Raw genomic sequence first — 23,175 nt, 5'->3', positions numbered from 1 at the left:
TCCAGGGCCTGAGTAACCTGCACCTATCTGTGTTTTGTTGACACTTGGCTTCCCTTCTGATCTTCAACCAGTGGTTCTCAACCTCTTTTTTTCCACTCAACTACCACCTTCAGTAATCCTTTACTACCAGAGCTCCAATGTCACCAACACAATACCAAAAGGCCATTGATGGAAATATCTCCCATTTGTCAACATATTTAGATTGTCTTTTGTTTTAACAAAGATCCATTCTTTGTGCTACTGTGCAAATTTCAGCCTAATTGATGGATAAAACTACAGATCCTGAGAAGAAAAATAGTTAATTGAGCAAATGTGCATTGAACCCTCCTGTCTCTTATGATGCAGTTTGTTTATATGGCAGATCTCAGTTTCTCATGACATTTTGGCCATCCTCTGGATACGTGTGCCATTAACAAGGCCAGGCTGATGTAATGTAGGTATTGTTAAGCTGTTTCTGCAGATAATGCAACAAACATGTCAGTAATTCAGAAACCATCAGTTTTTTTTTATTATTCCTTCAGCTGTGATTACCTTCTACAACCAAAGCATGGAACACTTTCTAATACATCTACAAATTGAATTAACAGGTTTGGTACTCCAGTAAATACAATGCAGCTTCATTATAATTTTAAAGTTCCCTATGCAGGTCGAGTACCCCTATCTGAAATGGATGGGACCAGAAGTGGATTTTTTTTGGATTATGGGTAACAAGCATCACAGTAGCATCAGCAGAAACACCTGTATCAGGTGTTAAACAACGGCAGGCTTTCAATCTCCACCTGCAATGCTGAGTTTTGATCAAAAGTACACAATAATGTTGCTGGTCACGTTACACTCAAACATGGCATTTTAGGTGGAGATGAATTTCAGAATTCTCATGAAAATAATGTCTTGTTCTTGATCTCTGGTTACAAAAGAAGATAAATGCAGCACCAAGTACTAGATATTCTACTGGATGGCAAAACACAGTGAGTAATGCACATAGGTCTGGCGGTGTCGATAGTTTTGGATTTCGGAGCATTTTGGATTTCAGAACTTCGGATATGAGTATGGTATTCAACCTGTATATTAACTTGATTAAAAGATTCCTGAATATAAAACTAAAGAGAAAAGACCATGTAATTGGTGACTAAAATAAATCTGTATACTGGGGGAGCTGTGAAATGACCTTTTGTGCTGCATTGTAGCAGAAATTAAGGTGAAAATTAAGCATGTGCTTTATCATCAGCCTTTCATTTTGGAATACATGTTGGGATTGTTTGCTAATGTTAGCACTTAGTGTTAACTGGTTCGCTAACTGTAGAACCATTCTAATGGTACTTTTCAGCCACCTTCAATTTCCACAGGGACTGCTTGTTCCTTGACACCCTCCCTTCCCACCAATCGCCCGCTCCTGTGTCTGCAGATGCTCCACCTGCACCCATACCTCCTCCCTCGCCTCCATTTGTGGCCTCAAACCATCCTTCCAAACAACACTTGTGAATCTGCAGGAGTCATTACTGTATCTGGTGTTCCAGTTGTGGTCTCCACATTGGAGAAACTCAAAGCAGACTGGGAGATCGCTTCATTCAGCACCTTGGATCTGTCCGCTGCAATAAGGTGGATCTCACAGTGTTAATCCATTTCAATTCCCCGTCCAATTCCTCGTCTGGTCTCGTGCACTTCCAGTCTGCAACCACCCCAAATTGGAGGAACACCTCATATTGTCTGAGCATTAATATCAACTTCTCTGGTTTTCATTAACACCCTCTACCCACCCCCCCCCCATGTCTCCTTTCCTTAAGCTGTCTCTCCACTTTTCCTTCTGTGTCATTTCCCCTAGCTCTGCTTCCAGAACCCCAGACTATCCTCCCTCCTCCCCCAGTCGATTCTCACCTTCTCATGCCCCATCCATATCCAATTAACACCTTTTGTCTGTTGTTCTGTACTGCCCATTATCTGCCAACCCCCCCCCCCCCACCAAAACCAGGCCTTTTAAGTTAGCCACCTGCCTTACTCATACCTTGAAGAAGGGTTCAGGCCCAAAATGTGGGTTATATATCTATATACACTGCAAGACCTGCTGAATTCCTCCAGCATTTATGCTTTTACAATAGTTACACATTTGGCGACGTGCTTTGGAAGCACTGCAAGATGCAGAGATGACACAGGCAATGAACTTCCATGCACCTCAGACACCATGTAATCTGGCAGTCCTTCAAACTCAGGATGATGCTTCTCCAGCTAACAGAGTCAGAGCTAGTACTGGCAAAAGACCAGGCACACCTCTCTTCACCTAATGAGACCAAAACGTCGATTGTCCAATAGGTCTGCATGTATTCACAAGCAGCATGGAGAAATGTTTGCTGGTGCGGTTGGGTAGTAATTTTTGTTTAAATCAGTGCAGATAATCGGGTTGAATTTTCCAGATAGGCCTGCACGTTTAATTAATTTTTGTGCCTTCTCCCTCCCCTTCCCCACTTTACAGTTATTAAGTAGAACTCTTCATAACATGAATTCACAAAACATTTTAAATGTTTATATAACCTTGGTTAGGAGAGGCTGATATTAAATGTCATCAAACACAGTAGACATGCAACATAACATCGCCCATGTAAGGCGAGTTCTTTACTGGGCTGTCACATTCATGTCAGTTCTTATTTGTTAGAAAGGTTGGTGAGAATGCAAGTACACTCACCCACTCATTAAATATAACTGGTGACATCTGTTCATTGTCCCTCCTTCTAACACATTTATACAGAATTGGGAATGACAATTATTCAGGATGTCCCAGCAAGACTGTTTGCATTAAGATCCTGACTCACAGAAAATATTTTCAGTTGAACAACAAAGAAGGGATGTGTTAATAGCTGTGAAATTAGTACCTTTAGCATGTGTGATGCTGTGAAAAGCTGATGTACAATTAGTTGATAATTGAGAGTTTTAATCAAGGGATAATACAAATGTAAATCAGCAATTCAACACACAGTAAAGGGAAGAAAAGCAAATGTAGCAGAATGATCAAGTTGCACAACTGTTCATCTCCTGATCTATTATAGAGGTATCTGGACAAGTTTGACTCCCGCCACAGGATTAATCAAGCAATTAAGGCCGGATGGAATGACTGGAATGTAGTGATGCCCTGAAACTGATGTACAGCCACAAAAAAAATTGGGTTCACTGATGTCTTTCAGGGAATAAACCTGCATTGCTTTGTCTAACACGGACATGACCAAGATCCATCAATGTAATGGATTCTAAATAATGGCCTAACAGCTGATCACAAGGCTGAACACTAAATGCAATCATTTTAAATGTTAATCCATGATATCCACATGAGTGTGACATCAAAGTTAGACCATGAAGGTGAGATCATAATTTTTTAAAATTTATACATGCAGCTCAGTAACAGGTCATTTCAGCCCTCGGCCCGTACTGCCTAATTAACCTACACCCCTGGAATATTTCAAATGGTGGGAGGAAACCAGAGCCCCCAGGGAAACCCCACGCAGACACAAGTAGAGTGTTCAAATTCCTTACAGACAGCGCAGGAATCGAACCCCGGCCGCTGTGCTAATCTCTACAACATGCCTATTGCACCATTTTCCAATGCATTTCTTTCATTCTGGACCTTGGCTGTGCTGTATGTGGCACATTTGACCACTCCAATTTCACCGTAACTCTACAATCTGTTAATAATCCAATATCTAACCAGTTCTTTGATTACCTGTCAACAACCTTAGCAGCCTTTTCTGAGCGTTTGATAATCAACACTGGGGAAGTTTTGAATAAAATCACTGAAATGTTTTTAAAAAGTGTTAATTACTCTATGACCAGTTAATCTTCTTCAGCCGTGAAGTTCACTCTACTGCTGCTTGAATGTCTACTGACACAAAAATGAATTTAAAAAATTACAGGCACGCGCACACAATAACACGCTTTTGGAAAACCAGCCAAGAATTGCAGGTGAGTATTCGCTTTCCTCAAGTATGCCAAGTACTGGATTTGTTTTGTTGAGAAGGCAAAGGGATTTCTTCATACGTTATTTTAATATAGGGTCGTTTCATTGGCAAATACCAATATTCATAATTGAAATAAAGGTAAAAGGTTTTATGCATTATAACTTCATCCACTATTTCCAAAAGACTCCATATGAATTCTTTTGCTGAATGTGGAGGTCTAAATGGAAGATAAAAGGAAATAATCTTTTCTGCTAATGTCTTGTCGCCGTGTGGCCCAAATATAGAGCTGTCATTACCTAGGTAAGTAGGTTCATCACTATACAGAAATATTCTGGTATAATTGGTCTGTACTGGGCTCTTAAAGACAGCGCCCAATTTTGACAACATCTGATAAGTTCTCAACACAAATGCTGTGCAGTCATAAGATTCAAACCATATTTTGCTGCCTGGACTAGGATCAGATTGAACGGTCCATGTTTCATAGTATATACCAGTTCTGTTGTCTTCTTTCACCCATTTGGCCAGTTGGTTAAATATTTCACCTGGATAGAGATAAATAAGAGTTAATATATTGAAATAAACATGAAAGTATGAAATGAATATTCATTAATCCTTTTGGGAGGATATTGTGTCACAAGGTCAGAGAAACAAGTGGACCCTAATACAAGACTTGTATAGATTGGCGCAAAGATTTTACAAATCAAGCTGGTTGCCGTAAGTGTTCGGAAGCATGGAAATAGGTCAATCCCGTGCCAAATTACACTGCCCAGCTACAAATACCAAGGGAGGTGACGAACCAATATGAGGGCATCTTTCTCTGCCTCACTGGCATGACAAAAAGTCAATAACAAAACAAAGGGATTCCTCAGTATTTCTCGATGAAATCCATACTTCTACTGCCACAACAGCAGATTAGGCACAGGATTATGACAAAGGAAATGTTATAAATCCTGGGCAAATCAGCTTGCATCAGTAGGAAGAGAAACAATTTGGGATTTCATTAAATGTTTCCTGACCTGGAGAGAAAAAAGGTCTGGTTTAATATTTTATTCATTTACTGTATCTTTAATATTTTTATTCAAAACATCCCATGTTATTTCTGCATAATCATAAGATGACTTGAAGTGGGGTCAGTCACGTACGACCAATCTTGAGGAAAGTTGACGAAGGCTGTGAATGTTGGGTACGTGGACTTTAGTGGGGCCTTTGACAAGGTCCCACATGGGAGGTTAGTTCAGAAGGTTAAGACGCTAGCTATTCATGGAGAGGTTGTAAACTGGATTCAAAATTGTCTGTGTGGGACAGTAGTAATGAATGGTTGCTTCTCAGACTGGAGGCCTGTGACGAGTGGGGTGCCTAGAGATCTGTTTTGGGACCATTATTGTTTGTTGTCTATATCAATGATCTGGATGATAATGTGGTGAATTGGATCAGCAGGTCTACAGGTAACACAAAGATTGGAGGGGTTGTGGACAGTGAAGAAGATTTTCAAAGCTTGAAGAGAGATCTGGACCAAATGGGAGAATGGGACAAAAAAAAACGCAAATGGAGTTTAATTCAGACAAGTGTGAGGTGGTGCATTTTGGAAGGACAAACCAAGGTAGGGTATACACATTAAATGGTTGGGCACTGAGGAGTGCAGAGGAGCAGAGAGAGATGGTGTCGCATGTGGTCAGGGTTGTATAGGAAGCTTTGGCATCTTAGCCTTTATAAATCAAAGTATTGAGTACAGGGGTTGGGATGTTATGTTGAGGTTATTTAAGACACTAGTGAGGCCAACCTAGCTACTGGAAGGATATCAGTAAGATTGAAAGAGTGGAGAGAAGATTTACTAGGATGTTTCCGGGACTTCAGGAGTTGAGTAACAGGTAAAGATTAAACAGGCTAGGACTTTATTTCTTGAAGCAAAGAAGAATGAGGGGAGATTTGATAGAGGTTTACAAGATTAGGAGAGGTATAAGACATAGTGGATGTGAGTAGGCTTTTTCCACTTAGATTGGGGGAGATAAATACGAGAGGTCATAGTTTTAAGATGAAAGTGGAGAGGTTTATCAGGAACACGATCGGAAAGTGGTGGGAGTGTGTAAGTAAGCTGCCATCTGATGTAGTAAATGTGGGCTCAATCTTGAGCTTTAAAAATAGATTGGATAGATATATGGATGGGAGAGGCCTGGAGGGTTGAGGGGTGGGAACAGGTCAGTGGGACTAGCGAAGTAGTAGTCAGCACAGACAGAGGGGCTGAATTGCCTGTTTTCTCTGCTGTAGCATTCTATATAGTGTCACATTGAGAACATAGTTATTTTTTATTAATTCTGCAGTTTCCAGGAAAGAACCTATTCAACAGAGTACATTGGCCTCAAACCTATGAAGATTATTTTCTTTTCCTCAAATGCATTGCTGATTAGGAGGAAGTCATTTTTCCATTTCCTGGGATACTACAAATGTGGTCAATCACCAATCTTCATTCTAGATCCAGGGCATCAACACTTCATGTACCAAGCTACTAACAGTAATTGAAAAGACCATCACCATTCTCAAGGCCACAGTTGGTATAGGGCAGGGGACTGGGATCTTGCAATTCAATGTGCAATTAGTGGGTACCTGACATTGTTAGATTTTTTAGGGCCCAGGAAATCAAGGGAAAGATAAACATGTGGTAAAGGATCACCCATACTGAAGTTTGAGGCCAATGTCCTCTGATCAATAGGTTCTTACCTGGAAACTGCAGAATTAATGAAAAATAAATATGCTACAGCAGAGAAAACAGGCAATTCGGCCCCTCTAATCTGTGCTGACTACTATTTCGCTAGTCCCACTGACCTGTTCCCACCCCTCAACCCTCCAGGCCTCTCCCATCCATGTACCTATCCAATCTATTTTTAAAACTCAAGATTGAGCCCACATTTACTACATCAGATGGCAGCTTACTTACACACTCACACCACTTTCCTATCGTGTTCCTGATAAACCTCTTCACTTTCATCTTCGGTGTCAAGGGGGGGCATCCGCGGGCAATCCATCCCCCACCCCAAGTGAGTTTACGAGCGTTGCTCTGTGCAGCCCTCTAATACACTAATGCCCCCCTCTAAAATTCATTCTGGCACTGACCCTGCCAGAAGGCATATGTTAAGAATCCGTCCTAAATATGCTGCAGAGCAATGGCCATCATTCCTACCCATAATCCCCCACACAGCTGGAACCACTCTGTGGTTCCCAGAACAGTTCCAGCTATGTGGGGGATTATGGGTAGGGAAGACAGTCATTGCTCTGCCATGTTTTGAGCCACAGAGAGTGGCCCCGAAGGCTGAAGCGACCCGATGTGGCTGACGCAGCTCGCGTCGGCCTCCCACGATGGCTCCCACAGGCTACAATGGCTCCCGCTACCCCGCCAGTCCCTGCTGATGGCCTCCACTGCCCCACTGCCCCACTGCCCCTTGCTGTCCCGACGTCCCCCACTGATAGCTCCCACTACCCTGTCGGCTCCCGCCTGCTGCCCCTGCCTTGGAGGAAGAGAGGTGAATGGGGAGATGGGCCGTGGGCTGACAGCATCATCAGCCTGCCCCTAACCAGCCGCTTGCAGTTGAACTAACCTCCCATATGGGTCCTTGTCAAAGGCCCCTCTAAAGTCCATGTACCCAACATTCACAGCCTTCGTCAACTTTCCTGATAACCTCCAAGATTGGTCGTACGTGACTGACCCCACTTCAAGTCATCTTATGATTATGCAGAAATAACATGGGATGTTCAGAATAAAAATATTAAAGATACAGTAAATGAATAAAATATTAAACCAGACCTTTTTTCTCTCCAGGTCAGGAAACATTTAATGAAATCCCAAACTGTTTCTCTTCCTACTGATGCAAGCTGATTTGCCCAGGATTGATAGTGATGAAGCGCTGCACACGCCGATTATCCTCCCCCAAGAATGGCTGGAATCGGCACCTCGGAGCCAGTCACAGCGCTTCCAGAGAGCCACGTCTTTAGGCGTAAGGACCTCCGCTTTGACAGACGTGTGTTTCCCTGATTGAAAGGCCTTTTGGTATAAGAAAGGAACAAATTAGCAGCCATGTGATGGGCAATTTGAGGATGGAGGATTGTACTCTCACAAGAAAATAGGAGCAAGAGTGGACCACATCCGCTCAGAATGTGCTGCTAATCAATCAGTTCATGGCTGATCTGATCATCAGGCCGTCCATGTGCCAATAAATGCCAATCCCCCATTCTTTCAATAATATATCTAGCTCCAATTCAAATGCTTCAAATACAGTTTAATTACCTCTGCCTGGCCCATAGGAAAAATAATTCTCAGGGTTTTATGCGATGTCATGTATGCACTCTGACAATAACTTTAAACTCAGTGAGCAAGCTCCACAATTCTGTGACAGAGAGCTCCAGAGATTCACTAACCTGAACAAAGAATTTTTAAACAAACCTGGGTGTTTAACTGTTTTGAAACTATGCCCCTCATTCAACATTCTCCTACATGAAAAACTTGTTATCCACCCTGTCATGGCCCCTTGGAATGTTACAATCAATTTGATAGATTACCCCCCATTCTTAAACTCAAGTTGTATGGGCCCCTGTTTAGCATTTTCATAGGGCAGAGGTACATAACAGGGGTTTGTTCTCCCCACCCCTCCCACCCAAAAAATCCATGATATTAAGCCACTTCAGTTTGGACCTCTGCCTGGTGACTGGCTATGGGGCGGATCGAAAATCTGGAAAATCAGCCCTAAAAGGCTGCTCCAGCATCCAATTCAAAGGAGAGGCACCTCCGGATCCCCGTGGAGGCGGGGCGACTGGTGCCGTAGTGCCACCTCATCATCAATATGCGGTAGAGCAATGGTCGTCTTCCCTACCCATAATCCCCCATGCAGCTATGTTTCCCAGAACAGTTCCAGCTGCGTGGGGGATTGTGGGTAGGAAAGATGGTCATTGCACTGCCGCATTTTGAGCCACAGAGAGCGGCCCCGAAGGCCGAGCTATCCCAGCCCGCACCGACCGCCCCGATTGTCTCCACTACCCCGACTGTCCCCACTGACCCGCCATCACCCTCTGACAGCTCCCGCTACTCTGACTGCCCCCGCTGACGGCCCCACTGCCCCGCCACACCTAACGGAGGGAGAAGGGTGAACGAGGAGATGGATCTCAGCCTGACGGCATCATCAGCCCGCCCCCAAACAGTCGCCTAGCACAGATGCCAATTCAGATAGATCGGTGGAGGGCTGCACTGTGGAGATTATCCCTCTCGGAGAGGAGTTGGATATGCGGCTCAGAGACCATATCTGCACATTCAGAGAGGTAGGTCATTATGCGTTTTGGCGGAGTTTCTCCGCCTTTACATACCAACTTTTGGGCTATCTGAAAAGGCCTATTAAATAACAGAAAAAAATAGGTTTGTCTTCGCACACTCTATATAAGAGGAATTTTTAATAAGGATGGGTTATGTGGGAACACAGCTGCTTATTTTTACTATTGCTTTATCTTTCTTTTAACAAATACATGAGCTCCATGCTGATTAGCATACAGCTACTGTCAGAGATAAATCCTGCACTCCAAAAATCAATCCAATTGACTCAGCTTGTTAACATAGCATTAGCCTGATTTTAATTAGAAAAATTGAATCTATCACCAGAAATAATTAGCCAAGAGTTGAAATTTTGCACAAAACTGCTGCGGCCAGAATCCAGACTCAACTGTACATTCATCTGACCTCATTATATGCTGTGTTTTAGCTAATCTTCTAAGTGTGTTGCGTGTTGGGTAACAAATCAGAGTTCATCCATCTTTGGTAACAGAGACTAGCGCCGTCAAAATGCAGTGGCTTATTTCCTGCTTTCAGCTACGATCAATTTCAACATCGCTTCCACTTTAAAAGGTTATTCATTGATCTGAATATGCACTATGCCTGTTCTATTGTAGCTTGGGTGCACTGGACAGCCACTTTCATCAGATAAACTATATTGCAAGCAGATCAATACAGTCCACTCTGTAAACTTGCAACCGAACTTATGACAAACTCAAGTGCAAACCTCACTGAACAAACTCAGATGGCTCCATGCATTTCAAGTCCTTGTGGATGGCTCTTATTAAGATCAAAACTGCACACAGCCAAGGCTGATTTTATCGTAAAATGCCAACTTTGTGACAAGATCACATTTCTCCACTTTCTTTACTTTTTTTTCCCAAGAGGTGTGGACTTCACAGGCTGAATGAGCATCTCCAATTGCCTTCGAGGTGGCGCTGGTGAGCTACCTTCTTGAATTTGTGCAGACCTTAGGCGATGAGTGCACGGGTTTCAAATGACAACTTGGATCCAATAGGTTTTAAGAGAGTTCATATGTTAATACTGTGCCCTTCCAGTGCCCAGGTTCATGCACTCTCCCTGAAACTTTAGGCCTCTTCAAGCAAGGAAAATGCAGGTTTATTACCGAATTTTCAGCATTATTATGAAGCAGCTCAATTCAAATTTCTTAGTGCATTAATGAATATGGACGACCCACCTAGTTGGGTAAAGATAGAAATGGCGGTTATTTTAGAAAAATTTCCTCATGAGTTTTTGTTTCGATGGAATAAAAATTTATTGTGAACTTATGATGTGCCAATATTGAAACATTTATTGAATTTATGGACAAGTAAACTTAAAAAATTGGGACTTAAAAATATATATTCTGGAAGATTGCCATTATATAATAATCAACTTGTTCCTTTTACGGTCTCCAATGCCACTTTGAAACAATGGGAAAAGAAGGGAATAAAAAATTTATCTGATTGTTTTTCTGAGGGTTGTTTTTGTTCCTTTGATGAATTACAAAGGAAATATGGTATTAGTGCAAATTCTATATTTGTATATTATCAATTAAGATCTTTTGTAAAACAGTTATGTGGTCGACATATGATTTTATTGCCTGAATCTAGTTTTGAAGAATATGTACTTTCAATACCAAAAATGGGATATATATCTGATTTGTATTGTATTTTACAAGAAATTGATAGTAAAAAAGACTGGGATAAAGATAAGTTGAAATGGGAAAAAGATTTAGGACATAAAATAGCTGAAGAAGCTTGGATGGAAATTTGTCAGAATAGTATTCGGAAATTAATTAATGCTAGACTAGCGATGATTAATTATAATTTTATTAATCAGCTATATTTAATGCCGGAGAAATTTAAAAAATTTGGTTTTAGTAAGTTGGATTCTTGTTTTCGATGTGATCAGACGGCCAATACACTTTTGCATACTGTTTGGCTTTGTGATCGATTGCAACAGTTTTGGAAAGGTATTCAATCTGTTTTTAACAGTTTATATAATATCCATCTTGTATTAGATCCCGATATATTTTTATTAGGGAACATGCAATCATTAATCGATTTAGGTTTAGAGGATTATCAGATTTCATTTATTTATTTAGCTTTAGTTGTGGCTAAGAAATGTATAGCACTTACTTGGAAAGATAGAAATATACTAACTTTAGATAAGTGGTATTTGGAAATGAAATTTTGTTTGACTATGGAAAGGATATCTTTTTCAATTCAGGATAAGATGTTTGCTAATTATATGCATTTAAGTTTGATTTAAATATATGTTTAAGTGTGATATTTTAGTATTGACAATTTTTTTTTGTTGTTAGAATTTTTTTAGGTTAAGTTTTATCTCTTTTTTGTAAGTGAGTATTTTTTTTCCATATATAATATTGTCAATTTTATTAACTCTTCACTCTTTATTTTGGGGGGGAGGGTTGGACTAATTTTAAGTTAGACTATTAATATTGTGTTACAATTAACGGGGGGGGGGGGGTTATTTTGTGTAGTTTTCTGATGTAATATTGTAATCATACCTTTTTAATTTTTTTTTTTTATTTTTCTTTAAATGTAATTCTTTATTGTATTCATGTTATAAAATTTTAAATAAAGTCTTCAAAAAAAAAGCAAGGAAAATGCCCGACTGTAAAGGCAGAGGTTCTCCACCCTTCTGCCTAGAGACTCACCTTTCTGAATGCACCAAAGCCGCCGCCGAATGCAACCCTTCTCAGGGAATGATAATTGGTGGAGCGCTGCGATCCGCCATCCCACACAAATTACAGCCGCTGCAAGTGGCTGGTTAGGGGCGGGCTGATGACGCCGTCAGCCCGCGACCCATCTCCCCACTCACCCCTCTCCCTCCATGACCCCCTCAAGGCAGGGGTGGTGGGAGGGAGCCATCAGGAAAGCAGGGGCCGGCGGGAGCCATCAGGGCAGGGGTGGCCGGCGGGAGCCGTCGGGGCAGCCGGTGCGGCTGCGATTTTATAATCGGCCTCCAGGACCTTCTACTTTCTCTTTTCGTACCCCATGCTGGAAGGCTATTTTAGGTATGTAAATTGCCTCTGGTAACTGAATGATTGGATGGGTTGGGAATGAGGGAGAATAAAGTACAGCAAATTAAGTGGGACAACACGACTTGGTTTTGCTCTGAAATCTATCACAATCTCAACAAATGTTTTGTGAAAATGCAACAAACAACTTTGAATTACGGTGCAGACCACAAAGCCTAAATAATTTCATTGATTTTTTTTAAAAAGCATTTTCTAGAAGCATGAAAGACTGATTCATGTTCCATGTATTCTAATCTTTCACCTTTTCCCATTTATTGTTGCTGAAAGTCCCACCCTGGAAAATAAATCAATCCTTGTACACTTACCTGTTACTTCAGAAACTTTCACCAAGGACCCATTTTCTTTCCAATGCAGATCATCTATTCCCTCAAAGAAACAGGCTGCTCCTTGATTGCACCAGAAAGGAGCAACCAGGCCCGGTCGCTTATGTGGGAAGGTGCAGTTCCCAAGTTGAAAGAGCTCATACCACTCCATTGTGTAGTTTTTACCCGTCAGGGTGCTCCTGAAGCCTATTGCATCATGCATAATATGCTGTGAAGAGGGATGAAATTATCATTGTTCTAATGCAGAATTAAATATAATCTGCCTGCACCCTACAAATAGACAGAATGCCCTTCATCTGCTTGATTTGCAGAAAGTTTGCATATTTTTCATCCAAATATAAGGACAATGAATATCTCAACCTCCAAATATCAAGGCAAACCTACAGCAGGCACCTTGTTTTCTAGTTCAACTATCCCATTCTTTCTTGCTGGGCCAAGCTGTTTCATTCCTAATTCTTGGTTGTTAATGAGTGTAGATAAAATGCTCAAAAAAGTCCATCTACGACTGGAACGATTCTAATCAATAATCACATCAATTGGGCATTGGGTGACCAGCAGCTCATTTCAAGAAAAGCAGCGGCAGCGCCATTGCCAAATAACAGTGTCCCCCTCCGCCAACCTCCCGACTGCAAAATGGATAACTACCAAAGTTTGTTCACAGCTCAAACTGTCCAACTTATCCAGACCAACCAGGAAACCCAATGATCAACTCCAATCCCATTTTCCTATATTTTTTCTATCAATGTATCTTGGCAGCTGAATCCATATTGCTACTACCCCATTGCTCCTCCAATCTGCACGTTAGTGGAGGCAGGTACAATGGGAACTTTAGACCAGTGGTTCTCAACTTTTTCCTTTCCACTCATATCCCACTTTAAGTAATCCCTGTGCCATCGGTGCTCTATGATTAGTAAGGGGTTGCTTAAGGTGGGATGTGGGTGGGAAGGGAAGGTTGAGAATCCCTGCTCCAGACCCAATTGTTACTGAAATATTTTGCTTGAGAAAAATGGTCATTGGCCCATTTCCTTTGGAATTCTGAAACCATGCACATAACGAATCAATGAGGGACGATTAAAACAGTGGTTTTCAACTTTTTTCTTTCCACTCACATCCCACTTTAAGTAATCCCTAGGCCATTGGTACTCTGTGATTAGGAAGGGATTGCTTAAGGTGAGATGTGGGTGGAAAGGGAAAGTCGAGAATCACTGCTCTAGACCCAATTGTTACTGAAATATTTTGCTGAGATAAATTGTCATATTCTCATTTCCTTTGGAGTTATGAAACTGTGCAAATAACGAGTCAACTAGCGATGATTAAAACAGTGGTTTTCAACCTTATTCTTCCCATCCACATCCCACCTTAAGCAATCCCTTCCTAATCACAGAGCACCGATGACCTAGGGAATATGTAAAGTGGTATGTGAGTGGAAAGAAAAAAGTTGGGAACTACTGGTTTAATGAGACTATTAGATGGGGAAATAAAACTGGGGGAGAAAAAGAGGGTTGCACAGTTGGGAAATTCTAGGCAGTTGTTTGAGTAGGTTATTCGGTCAGCACACTGTGGGCCAACAGGCCTGTACTGAACTGTAGATATTTATATTCTCGCTCTCCTCAAGCCTCCTCCACTCCAGAGAAACTTGTCCCAGCCTATCCAATCTCTCCTTGTAATGCACGTCCTCCCATCCAGGTAATATTCCTGTGAAACATTCTGCACCCTCTCCAGCTTAATCAATTTTTTCCTGCAACACCACCAGAAATGGGCACCGGACTCCAAGTGCAGCCCAACCAACCCTTTGTTCAACTGTTACTTGACATCACAACTCCTCTGTCGAGTGCCTTTGGCAATGAGCACAAGCATTCTGCACACTTTCATCCCGGTCTGCCTGGAACGAGATACTTGTGCACCAAGATCTAACTCAAACTCTCCAGGGCCCTGCCATTCACTCTGTGTTTCCTGACTTCATTTTATGTCACAAAATGTATCATTTCACATTTTTTTAGTTGAATCCATCTGCTATTCCTTTGTCTTAAGTTACAACAAGGTCTGCAGGGAGACTTGGACAGAGGGAGGAGGGGAGAAAGAAATGGCCGATGGGATACAACATTGAGAAATGTACAGTTGTACACTTTGAAAGAGGAAATAAACAACCAGATTATTATTTGGAGATGGGAAGAAAATTCTAAATTAGGAAGTGCAAAGGGACTTGGGGATCCTTGTGCAGTAGAACCTAAAGTGAACCATCAGGTTGGATTGGCAGTAAAGAAAGCAAATGCTATGCTGGCATTCATTTCAAGGGGAATAGTGTATAAGAGTAAAGAGGGGCACTGGTGAGACCTCACTTGGAGAACTGTGTGCAGTTTTGGGCCCCCTATCTGAGAAGGGATGTATTGATGTTGGATAGACTTCAGAGAAGATTTACCAGGATGGTTCCTGGAATGCAGGGGTGAACATATGAGGAACATTTAACAACTCTTGGCCTATATTTGTGGAGTATTGAAGAATGAGAGGGGCTCTCATAGAAACATATTTGAATGCTGAAAGGATTGGACAGAGTCGATGTGAATAAGATGTCTCCCTTGGTTGGTGAATTCAGCACATGAGGGCACAGTCTTGGAATTAGAAGGTACCCATTTAAAACAGATGAGGAGAAAATTCTTTAGCTAGAGGGTCGTGGATTTGTGGAATGCGTTGTGGAATACAGCTGTGGAGGCCAGATCATTGGTGGAGTTTAAGGGGGAGATTGATAGGTATCTAATTAATCAAGGGATATGAGGAAAAGGCTGAAATTTGGAACTTGATGTGCAAATGGTTTAGTTCAGGGTGGCGTTGCGGAGCAGACACGATGGGCCAAATGGCCTACTTCTGTTCCTTTATCTCAAGATCTTGATCAAGTGGGAAAATGGCCAACCTTCTTCTCTCATTTTTGGCAGCATCTTCATAATTACTCATTGTATAATCTACATTCACTTTGAAATACACGCGAAACAGTAAAGTGTTCAGTGCCGATCCCCGCTTCTCTACTCCCAAAAAAAAACACTTACTGCTTCTGATCATCATGCTAATTTTGTATTAAATTGCAATGTCACCTTGAATTTATGTATTCTGCCCTTCTGGACAAAGGCAGACCAAATATCCAACTTTCACATCCTGCCCTGATCAATCCTCGGGGTCAGTTCCTTTCTTTTTTTTTTGAAACTTTATTTATTAATTTTAACATATAAAGAAAGTAAGTAATTCACGTACAGAAAAAATACAAAATAAAGTAATACAAGTATAAAGTAACATAGTTAATACAATACCAATCTCGGCATCTCCCCCTAACAACTAAAGACTAAGACTAAAAAAAAACTATTTTTAACCCCTAAACCCCCCCTCCTCACCCCCACGATAAAGAGTGAGGGTCAGTTCCTCACAGAAAAAAAACTCATGATTTTGTTTTAAAAAAGCCGCTGACTGAAAGAAATAAATTTCAGACAACTTAAAATAATGGAGGAATTTTAAAATTTTTAAGGTCTTGCTGCAAAATTGCAGGGAGCTGGTAAGATTGTGGCTGCATTAAAATAGAACTTTTTAAAAAAAATCTCGGAGCATAATTCAATTGTTTTTAGAATACCTGTATAAGATTAAAATACCTTTAGACCCGACGGTATTTTTATTGGGTAGTTTGCAGCCTTTGAAAGGTCTGGGATTAGATAAATTTCAACTTGCTTTTGTATATTTAGCATTATCTGTAGCTAAAAAATGTATTGCTAGTACATGGAAGGATATGAATATGATTGATATTAATAGGTGTCATGAGATGAAATATTGTTTAATAATGGAAAAAAATTACATATGTTTCGTGTGATAATTATAATTTTTTTCTTCATAAGTGGTTGTTATATTCAGAATATTTACATTTTGATTTACATTGATTAGATTTTAATAAGTATGCTTCATTTTTCTTTATTTTTTTTTCTCTTTTTTTCATGGCTCTCCTTAGGAGAGTTGGTTGAAGGGGGGGAGTTTCTCTTTTTTTTTCTCTCCTTTTTCTTTTATAAAATATAATGTTTATGTCTAGTTTATTGTTATATATGTTACTTATTACCTGTATCTTGAGCAAATAAATAAAGTTTGGAAAAAAAATCTCAGAGCGTTAAGAAACATAAACACTCACAAAAAGTCCAAGAAGATCTCCATAAACGAACTCCCAGACAGGAGTCTGAAGCCGATAAACTTCAATTATATCCTGGTCTTTCATTAGAGGAATCTGCCCATCAGGAGAGCCTGTCGGGCAGAAAGGATATCTGGCCTGGCAGAATGGGTCAGGTGTGGGCCGGTGATCGAATCGTCTAGAAAGATGAGAAAAGTGAGATAGAGCAGGAATCGCAACACAAATCTATACAAGAACACTTCATATTCATGACCCACATCTAGTGGGGTGACAGGAACCAACTCGTCGCCCATGTAATAAAGATGACCTGACAAACAGCAGCTGAGTTATTTACCTGCAGAATGAGAGTTTCCAGTGACTGTAATCTTTTGATTGGTGATGCAAAAATATAGAATATGGGCATTTAAAAAGGAGATTTAAAAAAAGCTTTTGTTAATTAAGATAAATTCATTGCGAAATAAACAAGATTTGCCTCAAAATTGGTTGAGATCGTCTTGGCTTTAAGTGTACAATGTGATTCATTTTTAACAAATTAACCATTACTTCCAGGATTATCTTACCCCAATTATGTAGCATATTGTTTCTTGTCTTGCAAGTTACTGGTCACACTGAGTCTTCATAAGATCACATCTAGAATATTCTGCATAGAACCTGGCTTTCCTATTCAATGAAGGATTTACTTGTGTGACAGAGTATTTAGAGGTGGATTGGAAAGATTGTTAGAGCAGGTTGCATACAAACATTTTAAAACACAAAATTTTTCCAGGACTTTTGCAGAATGTTTTTTGCAAAATATGCACAAAGTAGCAACATACAGCAGCCTGCCTGGGAGAGCATGTGATCTTTGCAGGCAGAAGAGAACAGCTTTGCTCTCAGAGAGGGAGGGAGCTAAGAGAGAAGGAGAGATAGAGAAATCAGTTCCAGAGGGACGAGCAGGCAAACTTTGAAAGATGGCCTAGTCAAAGGAGAAGACTGGCGGTCTGAAAGGTGACTTGAAAGAAAGAGGATCATCTGGAGAACCCTGAAGGGGGCAAGTTTCGTCAGCAAGACTGATTGGAAAGGAATCAGTTGCGGATGTCCTGGAAAAGGAATCATTCTCTCTCTGAGAATCAGCAAGAACCCTCCTGAGTGGTAACCATTTGCCTGTTAAGCACCAAAGCCTGGTTTACTTTATTAATGCCAACTTCTGTGCACAGTACAAGAATTGCCTGCAACCAGTGAGATTGGACTGTGATCCAAAGAACTTTTCTAAGCCTATATACACATTACACACACCTGCACTTAGTATTGGGGGGGGGGGGGGGATTAAGTATGTTAAGTAAATTGATAGCAATAAGTTAAAATTTAATTCTGTTTTCTTATTCAAATATAATTAAAAACTACTTTTGTTTAAGTACCCCTTATTGTCCTGGTGGATATCTGCCGCTGGTTTTTGGGATCCCCAAGAGAGTGGGTTTGGGTTCTTTCTGCTTCTGATAATGAAAGGTGGCCTCATTCAAACAGGACTTGACAGGGGAGATACAGGGATGTGTGTCTGGCTGGGGTGTCTAGAACCAGGGGTCAGTCTCAAAAATAAGTATTTGGCCCCCAGGACTCTTTTTATCCAATTAGTTGAAGGATTAGTATGTGACAATTTTCTTTAACGGGAAGAGCGATGCCACTTGGCCTAGGTATGCACTGTATATACATTTATTTAAACCTCTACTCAGCGTTGTATCTTAAATCGCAGTAAGTGCAACGCTCAATTTACACTTAACCCGTGCTGTCTGTAAGTTCTCCCTGTGTCTGCGTGGGTTTTCCCCGGGGGCTCCAGTTTCCTCCAGCCGTTCAAAACGAGATATAGTGTAAGACTGAGTGGCTGGTAATTAGTTACAGCATATTAAAGGTCCTGGGAACTTGGCAAAGGTAATACAGTCACGGTCAGGTGCAAGATCGGTCAAATTCTGGTTTGTGATCATTACTTTGCATTCACTTTTGTGAATTTAAGCAAACAGGTTCTAATGATGCGATTGTGGATTATCTTCAGTCACCAGTGGGGTTGGGGTTGGGGTTGTGGGGGGGTTTGGAACCACTTGGCAACGACAGCCCATGGACACGCCTGACGTGCTGAGTCCATGATACAATTTCTCTTTATGATTCCAGCATCTGCAGTTTGTGTGTGTTCTCCCTGTGAATGTGGATTATCCCGGAAATTATGGGGGGGGTGGGGGGGGGGGGGAGAGAGTAAAACGGACAGAATTACAGCGACAACGATCGGGACATGGGTTCGAATCCCGCGCTGTCTGTAAGAAGTTTGTACTTTCTCCCCGCGTCTGCGTGGGTTTTCCCCGGGGGGGGGGGGGTCCTCCGATTTCCTCCCTCCATCCGAAACGTTCTAGGGGCTCCTGGGTCCCAGGTGCGTTGAATGGGTCGAAGGCAGTTCCAGCACTTTTTAAACCTGCAGGGGGGGTCGCCCCATTCATTCGCCAACCCAGCGATTTCAGGGGGATCCGGCTGCCCCCCGCGACGGCGCGTCACGCACTCACCGGATGAAAGGAAGGAAAAGATTTGAGCCTTGGTCTTCCTAGGAAGGAGATTTAAACCTAGGCGACACGGGTTGAAAGGGCCTGTGACCGTGCTCATTGAAGGGATCGCGGACATGACTCCGCCCTGCTCTCTCGGGCAACCCTGAGTCAAACCCACCCCGGTTTGGGGAAACACACGGGCCGAGGGGAGCGGGAACCGGGAGGAGCGGGGCCGGGGGCGCGCTCCGTTACAGGGCTCACCTGTAAGGCACCGGCCACTTGCGCTGTGTGCCAGCCGGCGGGACTCGCTGCAGGGCCAGCCAGAGACACAGCAGCCAGCACGGGCCGGGCTCAGCCATCCTTCAGCGCAGCTCGCTGGGCCGGCCTCCTCGGGCGCGAGCCGAAGCCGCCGCACGAATCACTTCCTGGGCCGCGCCGACTGGAACATTGGTCAGTGTTTGGAGGCAGGTCCCGGGAGGGAGGGAGGGAGGGAGGGGAGGGGGGCAGTGATTCAGATGTTCAGCAACAGAAATCCGGAAAAGGGAGACCCAGGCGAATGGCATCTAAATCCGACTCATTGCATCCTTGTGCATTCAGTGGAAAAGTGAAAAGCAGTTAACGAATGTTTCTGTATTGTGTCTGTTTTAGGGTGTGGAAACCGACCCATGAAGTCGGTGCTGAACTTGGAAAGTCCATTTACACTCTTACTTTATCTCTCCACATTCCCATCAGCTTCCCCCAGATTCTCCCATCCACCTGCACACATTCAGAGTAGTTAATAAACTTATCTGGCCAAAAGTCTATGGAAGAAACTGACATGGTCACTGGTGCAACGTAACACTCCAAACAGCGGTGGGACAGGACGAGGAGGCCAGTTGTATCGAACTTCATGGCGTGCTCTGAAAGATGCAAGTGGCCTGGGGGCACTTTATAAAGTTCATACCTCCCAGTCCAGTCAAAGGGACCCAGCCGGTCACCCGTGGGGTTCAGCCACCAGGGTGGGGACCCGGAGACCCCTCGGCAACCACAGACCGTGATACAATTTCTCTTTTCCGCTGATCCTATCATCTGCGTGTGTGTGTGTGTGTGGTTCTCCCTGCGAGGGCACGGCCAGGTGGATTTGGCGAGAACTGAAGGGTCTGCTGATGGGTGGCACTTGCTGGAGACGCGGATCCCGCTGAGGGAGGGGAGTGACCGACGTCTTGGCGGCTGGCAGCTGGGAAGTGCGATAGACCGTGTTGCTGTTTCTCAGCACTGTTTGAGCTTACGACACCTGTAACATTGCACGGATCGTTCAGCCCACAATGTTGTACTGACCTGCGTAATCCTGCTCCACGACCAATCGACCCCTTCCTCACCTCATGGACCAGTGGTTCTCAACCTTCCCTTCCTCACCCCATGGACCAGTGGTTCTCAACCTTCCCTTCCTCACCTCATGGACCAGTGGTTCTCAACCTTCCCTTCCCACTCACATACTCCTTTAAGTCATCCCTATTCCATCAGTGCTCTGTAATTAGTAAGGGATTGCTTAAGGTGGGATGTGTGTGGGAAGGGAAGGTTGAGAATCACTGCTCGAGACCCAATTGTTACTGAAATATTTTGAGAAAATTTGTCATTGGCCTATTTCCTTTGGAGTTATGAAACTGTGCACATAACGAGTCAATTAGGTACGAATAAAACTGGTTTTCAAACTTTTTCTTTCCACCCACATCCCACCTTAAGCAATCCAGAGCACCGATGGCATAGGGAATATTTAAAGTGGGATGTGAGTGGAAAGAGAATGGTTGACAAACTCTGCCTTAACCTGATGAAGGGCCCAGGCCCAATATACATCAGTTCCCCTTTACTCCCTCAGGATTCTGCGTGACCTGCTGAGTTTCGCCAGCACGTTTGTGTGCTGCACTCAACTTCAGCATCTGCAGACCTTCTTGTTTAAGTCCATAACCCTGCATTTTTCTTGCATACTTTTTCCTATCTAAGTGTCTTTTGAATGTCCCTGTTGTAACAGCCTCTACTGCCACCCACGGCAATGCATTCCAGACACCCACCACTCTGTGCAAAATAAACAACCTCTGGCATCTCCTTTAAACTTGCCACCACTTACTTCAAACATATGTTCTATTGCTGCCTTGTGAAAAAGGCAATATCTGTCCATCCTCTCTGCCTCTCAGAATTTTATGCACATTAAAAAGAGGCCTCTTATCCTCCATTGTTCCAAAGTTAAAACAGTTAACGAATGTTTCTGTTTTGTCTGTTTTAGGGTGTGGAAACCGACCCTTGAAGTCGGTGCTGAAATTGAAAAGTCCATTTACACTCTTACTTTATCTTCTCCACATTCCCATCAGCTTCCCCCAGATTCTCCCATCCACCTGCACACATTCAGAGTAGTTAATAAACTTATCTGGCCAAAAGTCTATGGAAGAAACTGATATGGTCACTGGTGCAACGTAACACTCCAAACAGAAGCTCTGGAAGCCAGGATTGAAGTCCGTTACTGGATCTGTGAGGCAGTAGCTCTACCAGTTGCCTTACTGTTTACCATCAATAGTCGCTTTCCCACCTCAATCTAATGAAAGAACCCTGACCCAAAGCATGGTCTGTTTCTCTTCACGGATTCTGCCTGGCGTGCTGAGTCCCTCCAACTCGTCTTTGTTTACTAAAGATTTCAACATCTGCAGTTTTTGCATTTCCACATATGGGATATGTAAGTTGCAATGTAAATCCGCTTTTTAAAATGAGAAGATCAGTCTCATAAACCTGGGGTTTTAAGAGTGGCAAGTACAATCCATGCAATTCCTGCACAGGAGAGCTGTTACATATTTGTCCAATTCTCATTTTATGAATGCAAAATGGGTAATTAGAAAAAAGCACTTTTACAACAATCATTATGAGAATCCTTTTGAGAGCATCAGAATTTGAAAGAAATGGATTTAAAATGTCAAAATGCATGGTGTTTTACTTGCAATTCTCTCCTCAGACTAATTGCTTCTTCCTAGGCTTCCCTCTGAAAGCAGCTTGGAATGTTTCGTCACATTTTACTGTTGAGATATAAATTCTTGCAGCAGGGCCAGCTGTAACTATAGCCCCTTTCACACTTGCATCCCAGTAAATCGGCCATGCAGTATCCCGGGGGTAGGAATGGGGGTTTGGCCTTTCACACTAGACCACTCCTAACCGGGACACTGAACTCTTTCACATTTGCAAGGGTCTATCCCTGGTGTTCTAACTTCAATAGGAAGTGCCTGTAATGCAATTTCCTGTTTCATACTTGCCTAATCTCAATGCCGGCGTATGCTGACGCCGGGGATTGTACTAGGGGGTCAAGGCCAGCAAACCCTGGCGAGATGATGTCACCTGACGCCGGCATTGAGCAGATTTTGCTTTCACACTGGACACTTGAAAGGCCGATTGGTGTTCGATTACTGGCAAGTGTGAAAGGGGCTTATGACTAGATTGGTTTTAATTGTTTATTATGTAGCATTTCCTTCCTGCTTTTAACTGACTGAGCAAAAATTACTTCTTAGTAGAAATTGGAGGAAGGAAGCAGTTCCCACAGTGTCCACAGGAGGTAATATAACCAACATTTTGAACCTGATCCCTTCTTATGTGTGTAAAAAAACAAATGGGCCCCTGAAAAAAGGCTGGGGAGAAGGAAGGAAAAGCCAGAGGGAGGAGTACAGATCAACAGACAAAAGGTGTTAATGGACAGGAGACGGGAAACATGAGAATTGATAGGAGGGGAGGGGACAGGGTGGGGGGTGGCTCTGTGAACGCAGAGCTGGGGGAAAGGAGATAGAAGGAGGAGAGGGACAGAGCTCAAGGAGACAGAGGGAGAAATGGAGCTGAGTTTGGGGGAAGCTAATGGAAACCAGAGAAGTCGAT

At 42.6% G+C, this 23,175-nt stretch overlaps 1 protein-coding gene across 2 annotated transcripts; it reads right to left on the bottom strand.

Moving 5' to 3' along the window:
- Positions 1 to 484: 484 nt before the first annotated feature.
- cln5 (CLN5 intracellular trafficking protein) lies at positions 485 to 22,467 on the bottom strand. 2 transcript variants are annotated; one of them, XM_069890309.1, is made up of 4 exons: positions 22,253 to 22,467; positions 16,793 to 16,967; positions 12,619 to 12,844; positions 485 to 4,483 (listed from the first exon to the last, which is right to left on the bottom strand). In XM_069890309.1, exons 2-4 carry the CDS (start codon positions 16,874 to 16,876, stop codon positions 3,963 to 3,965), a joined length of 831 nt encoding a protein of 276 aa, XP_069746410.1. In that variant the 5' UTR covers positions 16,877 to 16,967; positions 22,253 to 22,467; the 3' UTR covers positions 485 to 3,962. The 2 variants fall into 2 exon arrangements, with proteins under 2 accessions (XP_069746410.1, XP_069746409.1); XM_069890308.1 differs by lacking the exon at positions 22,253 to 22,467 and adding an exon at positions 19,555 to 19,759.
- Positions 22,468 to 23,175: the final 708 nt, after the last annotated feature.

The sequence above is a fragment of the Narcine bancroftii genome, chromosome 7 (assembly GCF_036971445.1).
Source record: "Narcine bancroftii isolate sNarBan1 chromosome 7, sNarBan1.hap1, whole genome shotgun sequence".
NCBI lineage: Eukaryota > Metazoa > Chordata > Chondrichthyes > Torpediniformes > Narcinidae > Narcine > Narcine bancroftii.
Note: the sequence above shows the minus strand (reverse complement) of the source record. Positions and strands in the feature narration are given on the sequence as shown.

Bases quoted from the DNA above. Each gene is read 5' to 3' on its own strand.
- cln5 (XM_069890308.1), bottom strand. From the start codon at position 19,652: ATGGCTGAGCCCGGCCCGTGCTGGCTGCTGTGTCTCTGGCTGGCCCTG. The intron at 12,845-16,792 runs GTGAGTGTTTAT...CCCTCTTCACAG, and splicing joins GAGATCTTCTTGGACTTTTT to CATATTATGCATGATGCAAT. The intron at 4,484-12,618 runs GTAAGTGTACAA...ATCTCTATCCAG, and splicing joins GAAAGTTTCTGAAGTAACAG to GTGAAATATTTAACCAACTG.